At 39.6% G+C, this 10,228-nt stretch overlaps 1 protein-coding gene across 1 annotated transcript in view; it reads left to right on the top strand.

Annotated features, from left to right (window-relative positions):
• Positions 1-4,809: 4,809 nt before the first annotated feature.
• scai (suppressor of cancer cell invasion) overlaps positions 4,810-10,228 on the top strand; it is a 42,609-nt gene continuing 37,190 nt past the window's right edge. The window contains exons 1-2 of the mRNA XM_033646816.2: positions 4,810-5,093; positions 7,250-7,374. Of these exons, the coding sequence (XP_033502707.1) occupies positions 7,268-7,374 (107 nt within the window). The 5' untranslated portion in view covers positions 4,810-5,093; positions 7,250-7,267. The remainder of the gene's footprint in view (positions 5,094-7,249; positions 7,375-10,228) is intronic.

Raw genomic sequence — 10,228 nt, 5'->3', positions numbered from 1 at the left:
ACCTTCACCAGAGTAGGGCAGGACATGCCTTCACCATTCCAGGATTTGCAAATGTGGTAGTAGTACTTGAGCAGCATTCCCACCTCTTTGGAAACCAGGAAGTGAGACAAGAGTCCTTGGGGTATAGCTACCCCCTTTTATGGCTGATTAAATTATGTTTTTGTAGAAATCTGGTGGGGTTGACAAAAATGTGTGACACTTCTTCCAAGGGTCAACATTTTCACAAAAAAAAAAAAAAAATTTAAAACAAAGATGATTATAGCAGTACATTTTTACACTGATGTTTATCAGTAAGTATGGATTGTTTTACATTTTAAAGGCTTATAACACTTTTTAAATTGAAGTTGTGAATTGAATGTTTTCTGGCACAGGGACAGTTTAGGAATTAAAAAAATTAAAGCAGATCAAAATATTTTATAGATCACATTTTTTCATACATATAAATCCTTCAAATATAATGATTGAAAAGTTGCAATTTTAAGGGGTTTTGTTGGGGTTTTTTTTGGTAGGACATGATTTGTCCCAAATCTGAAGAATTGGTGACATCTGAATCTGACATCTAGGTTTATCTGCACAGTTGTCTTTAAACAATTGTATATGTTCTACATTGTACTATGCATTAAAACATATTTTCATACATTTTCCTATACATAGCACACACATTTTTACCAATATTTGAAGCATAGCAAGTATTAACTCATGCTGAAATTACAGAATGGACACACAGGATGATCAGATCATAGACTGTAAACATACATCGATCATCCACATTTTATTCCACGAACAGGTTAAGTGAACTTTGATCATTTCATTAAAATAGAATGTTCTGCTGGGAAACCTTGGGTCCTGGCATTCATATGGATGCAACTTGAGACACTCTATTCCCCCAACTCCGTTGTCAACCAAGTGCCCTTTCATGGCAACAGTACTCCTCGATGGCACTGGTCCTCCCAGCAGGATAATGGACAACAAATGGACAACAATCTTATGGTGTGGCATGGTGCCACACCATAAGAACTGGCCCTAGGAATGTGACAAAGAGCTCAAGGCATCGACCTTGGGTCATATTCACAAACATTCTGTGAAACACTCTCAGAGACCTCTAAACTTAACCTACATTTTTTTTAGAAAGGAGTAATTTCTAGTTGAAAGACACTTATACCTCTCCTCTGCCACTTCCCCTGGACGGTTAGGACCCTCTACAAAAAGAAACAATAAGTTGTTGGCAGACCCATATTTATGAATTGTCATTTTTGCAATAAAAAATACAACAACTTCAATAATACTTACAAAAACCAATACCTTGGGGTGTGTTTGCACCCCTATGCTATCTTAAAAATAAAATAAACATGCTTACCAGGCAAGCATGTGCACAGGAGTGTTCACACATCAAGAATGAGGCTCACATGCATGAGCCACTTAACAGCTCAGGTCCTCTCACTTTGACTGGCCAATGTCACCTGGGTCCTCGTGTCCCCCTTTACGTGAGTTTGAATTTAAAGGTGAGCACATGTTTCTTCAGTAAACCAAGGTGTGGACCTTTTAGACTGTCTTATTTTGGTAGAAAAATGTGCAACTGGATGCAGGAGAGTCTTGAACAGGGCCTGTTGCTCCAATGAAAGGAGTCAGGACTACAGGCAATCACTTATCAATTGCAGCTAAAGTTGATGGACCAATGTAGCGTGTGGTAAATACATGAGTGAGTAGGTCATTTTGTTACAGTGTAATGTTCTGCTAGGAAACCTTGGACCCTGATGCTGATGCCACTTGATGTGCTCCATTCACCAAAAGACCATTGCAGACCAAGTGCAACCTCTCATGGCAACAGCACTCCCCATTGGCAGTGCCTCCTTCCTGCTCCTCCTCAGACAGCTCCTCGTCCAGACCTGCCCTTCACAACAAATACCATCATACCTTTCTACACTACATAACAAGATGGAAAGACTAACATTAATGCAATAACTCATGCTTGCAAAGTTAAATGTATTGGAGATACGCCTTTTGAAATTGGAGGACTACATCATATTTGCATCCAGTTCATTTTGAGAACTGGAGGAATGTTTTTGCTTAAAATGTATCAATGAATATTGAGATTTATGCATTATTCACATAAAAGAATACATTTTATTTTCATTCAGTTTTGTAAATATTCATGTGTGAGTTCTGCACTGTCAATAAAACTTGAAAGTTGGAATTAAAATTCAATCTTGCCATGTCATCTTTTGATGCATTGAAAGGGGCATGGCAGGTTGATCTAAATTTACAATACACAAGCTGTTGAGTGGTCAGATATATTCTCATGAATACACTGCAGTATGTGCTAGGCATGGCCTAATTCAGTTCAAGATGGTACACATACTTTGTCTTAAGTCAGAATCTCACAGGTGTATCCATCGTTTGATGATTCTTGTAATAGATTACAAAATTACAAAAAATTAGCTTGATATGGTTGTTTTTACAGGCTTAAGTGTTGTTTTGTCATATCTTGACAGTTTCGACAACTGCGTCTGTCGTTATCATCAGAAGCATCATGTGATGTTGTGGTGACATGTCCTGTAGATGTTTTATCCAGGTTGTCATTCCACCTGAGTGGTGGAATGACAGTGCCCCCTGGCGCCAGGTGCCTGTGCTAGCTTCAGAACAGAAGAAAAGGACAGAAAGGAGGAGGAAGAACACATAAAAAAATGCTCTCACATGTTGTCAATACCCAGGATGGGCTATAAACAGAGGCAAACAAGGAGAATAACAACAGAGAAGAGGAAACGAAGAAGAGAGAAACAAAGAAGGAAATCCGGGGCATGGTCACCCTACCATACATCGGGGGGTTATAGAGCATATTCAGAGTTATGCACAAACACCACATAAACACATAAATTAAAACCACACACAAAACTGTGCCAGATTCTTGTATATCCAAAAGACCAGATTGACCCCGATCCCGATCCCTATATAAGTTAATATTTATATCACTGAAAAGGGCTCAAATCCTGTATTTCATTAAGTCCATGTAGCTCAGTTGAATTCAATTCATGGATCCAAAATGCTTCCCTTTTCAAAATTTGGTTGATCAAATTACCCCTTGTTAGATTGGGTTGTACTTTTTTAATGCCAACAAATTCAAGTGGCTGACGCATGGGTTTTCTCCTTGTAGTGTCTAGCAATAGCATAATCCATGTTCCCATTTCTAATGGCAGCCTTATGCTCGGCAATTCTCAATTCCTTGTAAAAAGAAATAACCACAAAATCTCTGACATTGCTATGTCTTTTAAAATAAAAGCATGGTTTAGAGGATGACAAATGGTCCAAACTTGGATCACATTCTAGGATTTTCCAATGTTTGTTTATAATCATTTTGACTTGCATAGATGCTGTACAATGTTCAGATACAAAAGTAACTCTGTTTTCTGCATGTTTAGGGCAATGATTAAGTATTTCTTCCCTCTTTTTTCATTAGCTTTTTTAATAGCTTGGTCAACAAGCGTTGGTGGTCATATCATCTTTGTTTAAAACGTTGGGACATTACCTTCACCTTAGTTTGGTAATCATCTTCACTGCATATTCTTCTCAATCTTACAAACTGACCATGTGGGATGTTGCTGATAATGTGGTCAGGGTGAAAACTAGTAGAGTGCAATATGATGTATTCTGTCAGTTTCCTTGCAATAAATAGATGTCTCTAGTTTTTTATTGTCATCAATAGTGATCGAAAGATCCAAAAAGTGAATGTTTTCTTGAATGTATTCCATAGTGAAATGTCATTGAATGCCTTAAGTTCATTTTCAGAACCTGTAAACCCCATGAGTATGTTATCAATGTACCTTCTGAAAACAATATGTTCTTAGAATTGAATAGAATAGAGTAGGAAAAACTTAATTTATCCTTATTCCATTTATGTTTATATAGAAATTCAGCTGTCCAGCAACTCATAAAAGACAAAATAGAACTACCACACTTCCCCTCATTAACAACACAGTGCTATTAAAACAGACATAAAATACAATAAGTTAAGAATAAGTGCATAAAGAGAAATTAAATCAAAATAAAATTGTCCATTCCACAGTCCTGTTCGTGTGTGTGTGACTGGATTCAGAGGCTGTTAAACAGTCTTATTGCCGCGAGCACGAAGGATCTCCTGAAACGCTCTTTTCTGCAATGCAGTGAGATGAGCTGACTGCTGCAGCGGCTCCTCTGTCACTGCAGGAGGCTGTGGAGAGGGTGTCTGCTATTGTCCATTATAGCTTTACGTTTGTTTAATGTTCCCCTCTCCACCACAGTTCTTAGTGGGTCCAGACTCCTGTCGAGCACTGAGACAGCTTTTTTAACCAGCTTGTCCAAACGCTTGTTTTTGTCCATCAAGCTGCCTCCCCAACACACTGCAGTATATAAGAGTGCACTAGCCGCCACTGTGTGATAGAACATGATCAGCATCTCCACACATACATCAAAGGACCTCAGTGTCCACAGGAAGAACAGGCAGCTCTGCCCCCTCCTGTCGAGGGTGTCAGTGTTAGAGGACCAGTCCAACTTATCATCCAGGAGGACCCCCAGATGTTTGTAGGTGTGCACCACCTAAATGGCCTCCCCCTGTATGGAGACTGGTTGATGGGGTGACCTCTTTCTTCTGAAATCCACCACCATCTCCTTGGTTTTGGCTGTTTCAGGTGGAGACAGCACTTACTGCACCAGTCCCTGAAGGCATCCACAAGGTCCCTGACCATGGGACTGACCCCTGGACACATGTAGGCGTTTTATCAGCGGGGAAGCTTTTATTTTGAAAATGTTGCCCCGGAAGTAGCTAGCCAGTGATAGTGGAGCGGAGCCAGCGGCTGTCCTCGCCCTGCCTCCTGCCTCCTGACCTGTCACAGGACAACATCCTTCCCTACAGAGTACTCTAGCATTTACGATTCAACTGACAGCAGTCTCATCCACGCTGCGGGGGGACACGAGTCGTCGGACAGCGGTTCAGTGTCAGTATCACACTGAGATGCCAAGAAAGGCGCGCTTTACCTACACAGCTCGTCGTGGCTTTTTCAGTGATTTTTGAGAAGCACCACTGTGGTACTCCTGTTCATCAACGTTAGCCGGCTGGCGAGGTAAGGAGAAATGTGAATTACACAAGCAAAGGCTGTTAAAGCCGCTGCAGTGTGACCGTCTTTCTCAACGGACACATATTGGCTACCGCTGGTTGTCGTTGGTATCCAGACATTAATATCCAGATGTTTAATCTGTAAGTTAATGACGGAGTGGTGTCCTGACTTCAGTTTGCTGATGTTGGCGACGACAGAAGGCTAGTTAGACACAGAGCTATTGTTATGTTACAGCTTACGGCCCATTTAAGCTTGGTCTTATTAATAGCTAGTTAGGTAGATTAATGTTAACCGAGTTCATTGCTGTCAACATTAGTTACCTTACATCTGAGTTAGCTAAACCGATGTTAAATATAGCTTATAACTGAGAGACAATGCACCAGCTGACGGAGTCCTGATGATTTTTTTAGCATGTTTGTAATGACATGCTTCTCTTCAAAATTCAGTCAGAGGTATCATTTATTTATTTTGCCTTGTCGCAAAGGGTTTATTTTAACGTTCGAGTTTTTGCTCATTCCAGGAGCAAACGTCCTGTCATAAACACATTAGGGACAGTTCTTTACTTATCAGAGCAGTGGGGTGCCTGGAGTTTGACTTTTTATTCAATTATTTTCTTCTTCTTTTTTTTTTATCCTGACCCTCCCTAAAGCTACACATACTTTTCCTTGAGCCTCCCAGACTGACGGGTAGAAAATGCATGGCCCCCTCTTTTCCATAAATAACTGTTTTTTTCTTTTAAATTCATAGCTATTGAAGCCAATGTAAAAAGCAAGCAGTAAAAATCTGTACACATAAGTGGCAATATCGGTAACTTGGCATGCAGACATTATTAGATGCTAAAGACTTACTTTTTGGTGCATTAAATTTACACCTTTATTACAAAATACTGGAGTTGAAAAGGCCCTGTGCAGAATTTAATGTTTTTGACAGGATCTGTTTGGTGTAAATCATTTATTTTTGTCAAATTTTAAATGAGACATGTAGAATTAAGTGATTTTTAAGATGGAAACCTATGACGTGTTCAAGGACTGTTGAAATCCAACAGAAAAGAATTTGTTTTTACATTTTCTGGCTGTGATATAAATGGTGTAAATGTGGCAATTCTTTAATAAAACATCTGTGGTTCAGAGGGTATTTCAAATAAAAAAATATTTGAAATAATTAAAATACAGCCATTTAAAGTTGTATGTCCCTCCCTGAAGCCAAAATAAAAAACGTAAGTCCCTCCCCAGTGCTTTAAAAATATTTTACTTGCCTTCCCTTTTTTGCGCCACCCGTTTCCCTCAAAAGTAACAAACAGTCCTTTAAAGAGATCCTTCTCTTTAATTGAATGAGAGCTGTCAGCTGTCCAATGTGAATTTTTTAACCCTGCATGGAAGATGTCAGCATATTTAATAAGTTTAGAGCAAAATAACTGTTTGTTACTGAGTACAAGCCACACAGGTGTTAACAATCCTTCTTAATGATAGCATGATATGTAAGCTGAAGGTTTTAGAGCAGGGCATTTGTTAGAGCTGGTTCACTTGATGTACAGCAGCTAACCTGCAGACTTTCCCTGGAGACACTTACAGCTGCCCTCCATCATACATAGGCACACTTAGACACCCTGTCTCCGAAGGCTTGTAGCGATGAAGCCATAGTAATTTCCTCTGCATAATAAACTTTTCATCGCAGTAAATTGTTTTAATGAGGCTCAACATTAGCTGAGCGCCATGACCTGACTGTGTACTGCCTTGACCTGATTGCACATCCATCTTAGCAAACTGGAGGTTGCAGCCACTGTGAGAGTGAAATCTGGGACAGCCCAAGTCAACCTATAAAAGGTGACCATGTGACACGTTTCCGCCATAGTTTCTTATTTCTATTCATATTTAACTAGGGCACCAGTAAGACACTCAGATATCTGCAACTAGTAACGTCTGTTTAGTCGCAATAGTTTGGATATTAACATGATAGATGTCAGTATTGCTGCTGTTTGAAATGTATATCTTATTAGCTTGATATGTTGACAAATCACAAGTTAACAGTGGTACCAATTGTACTTTGGTCTAGTTGCCACTCATTCCAAATTTTTAAACCATTTTTAAATAGCCAGTATTTTTTTTAGTGCAGTAGTTGTCCTCAGTCTACTATGTAAAGTATGTACTTTTGTTTGAAATCAGGTGTGAAAAGTCAGTGTCATGACTGGAGCTGAAACTGAGGATGATATTCCATTGGGCGAAAGGAAGACTGTCACAGATTTCTGCTATCTTCTGGACAAGTCCAAGCAACTCTTCAATGGGCTAAGGTCAGTTTTTACTTTCTCTGTTGTCTCCTGTCTGCTGGACTGCATTTTGTGATGAAGCACTGACTTTAAGTGGCTAAATGTAGGAAATGCATGCAGTGCACAGGAATGATATGGGAAGAATCTGTCCCAGTATCTGCAGAATTTATGCTCATACTGGATGATCGTGCAGCGCAAGATGAACATTAGTGTCAACCTTCCCTGTCAATACAGGAAAGGTGGCTTTCATGTGAGGTGTGGAGGTCAGGATGGTGGTTGGGTGTGTGTGGGTGACCAGAGTTTGTGTCCTGTCACAATCTAACCGTTAAAGTTCACTTAAAAAACACAAACTTAACCATCAGGGATGCACCAAATTGATACACTGGATCAGTATAGGCACTGATACCAAACCTATTATGCAGATGTCTGCCATGATGATCTGACAGATCCCCAATAAATACAGTTTCCTTGTCAATGTCACTCTAAAATCCACTCATCGGGTATCAGTATCGGATCAGTACTTCATATCTGCAGAAATCCTGTGTTCAGATATTACATTCAGAGGTGTCCAAACTCTTTTGAATGAGGGCAGGATCAGAACATGTGAAAACACCAGGGGACCAGCTGCCTCATACGTCAAAAGTGTTATTAAAAAAATATACATAAAAATCCCACATAAATGAGACAAACACAACTGTGACATCTTTCAGTGAAAAAGTATTCAACTTTCTGCTGCTTTTTTTTTAGGCAGCGCCCCCCACTGTTACAGGCCCCCCATGCTACTTTGTTGTGGTCATGTCTAGGGATGGGTATCATTAAGATTTTATTGATGCTGCTACTCTTAACGAAACTCTTTATCAGTTTGGGAATTTATCGACACTCGTATAAATTCTTTTCCATTTCTAAATAATTGTGTTTTAGAAAATATATACATTTAAATAGAATATATTCAGAACATGAATAGTGAATATTTTAAATAGAACTAAATGTTTCTAGCACAGCAACAGTAATTTTTACAACAGAAATGTTACTTTACAAATTATAATCCTGACATCACAATAGTGGATGAAGCCAAAAAAGCTCTGTTACCGTGGAATGAAATTACTTGAATGATCGGCACTGCTACTGCATCATTGAGCATAGAGCCCATAGAGCAGGTACACCAGAGACTTACGGTTGCAGAGCATGGCCAAGTGCGGCCGAGCAGCCAACTTCTGCTGGCCGAGCAGCTGACTCCTGGTTTAGCTGTCTGTTGACTTTAACGGGGATAAAATGATTCAATCCTATGGCTCTTCTAGACTTTTGAAATGTTATGGAACCGAATTGATTAAATCCTGATAGTGGAACGAGTCATTTCCTAGGGATTTCGATGGGCAAAATAATCAATTGACTGACTTACAGACATCTCGATCCCAATGAAGGTCTGTGGGAAAAATACTTTTTGGGCTCAGTGGCATCATGTGACAGATCCCAGACATTGCAGTACTGCTGTTAGGCCACTGTAAAAATTGGCTTCAAAGCACAGCACACTTCCTTGTAGACATACTTGGTGCATGTCTACACACTATGACAGTCCTAGCATTGATAGGTGACCAGAAAAAATGAAAAGTGATCTTGCTTGATTAATCAAAATTGTGTGGTGGGCCTCACATAGTTTATTTTGAACAACAAGCTACAGGCTTTTTAAAATCGGTCTGTGGACCACAATTGGCCCCCAGGCTGGACTGTGGACATGCTTGGTATAACTCCACTGGGGATCGGGCAAAATGCTGACTTTCTTTGCCTCTCCGGTCACGAGATGCTATTGGTGGAGGTTGTACCTGCAGCCTGAAAGTCATATTGCATGCACTACTCAAGGCTTAATCATAGACTGTAAAAATAACGGACATAGCTTCTGTGACATCACCAGTTGGTTTGTTGACTGCTGTTTTGAAGCCTTGAGTTCACTGTTTCACCTGTCATCATTTTGGTTAGTGCCGTGGACAGACATCGTGTCACTCAAGTGGCCCCACCCTTAAATAGAAATGTATAACTCTGGGCATTAATATAATGTAAACAGTTGAGTTATATAAGAATTATTAATTAATGATGAAATTAGGTATAGAGACCAAAACCATTTATGGACCAGGTTGTAAACATGTTTATTTCTGCAGTAAAATTGGGCATTTTAACATGGGGGTCTGTTGGGATTAACTCTATTTTGGAGCCAGCCTCAAGTTGACATTCGATTAACTGCAGGTTTTGGCACTTCGACACTGGCTTCTCTTGTCAGCCTTAGAGGTTGCTGCTTGGGCTCAACCTAAAAAGAGGCTAGAATCACGCATCAACCACAAATCCAGCAGAAAAGGACAGTGCTTAGAAAAATGACAATACAATATTTATCATAACATTTAATGTCTCTATAACAAACACTAGTGTATTAACAGTGTCACTGTTTACAAGACATTTCTTCATTACTACTATTAACTTGGGAAGCCTGCCATTTACTTGATGCAGAGGAATATATCACCACAGGAAAAACAACATTCACATGTTTTCAGTTTTGTTTTTCGACTGACGTAATACATCCCCCTTCATACACCTCCACACAGTATATACTGAAAGGCATAATCAAAAATGTTGGCACTGAACATAGTCAGGGGTTTTGCAGAGACAGTGACTCTAATTTATGAGAGCCTCTGCACATTGAGCTCAAGCTCTCTACTTTAAAAACTCCTCTGTCTCGGTGAGAAGCAGAAACTAATTATTAGATGTATTAATGTGTCTTAGTTCAGCACTTAATTTTTCTTTGCCCGCTTAAAGCACCTATTAAACCCTGCTACTAGTTGTGACTTTTCCTTCATTTAATAAAAATGTTACTGATGATAAATGTCCCCAC

The sequence above is a fragment of the Epinephelus lanceolatus genome, chromosome 19, assembly GCF_041903045.1.
Source record: "Epinephelus lanceolatus isolate andai-2023 chromosome 19, ASM4190304v1, whole genome shotgun sequence".
Lineage (NCBI taxonomy): Eukaryota > Metazoa > Chordata > Actinopteri > Perciformes > Serranidae > Epinephelus > Epinephelus lanceolatus.
This window is presented reverse-complemented; position numbering and strand designations above follow the sequence as displayed.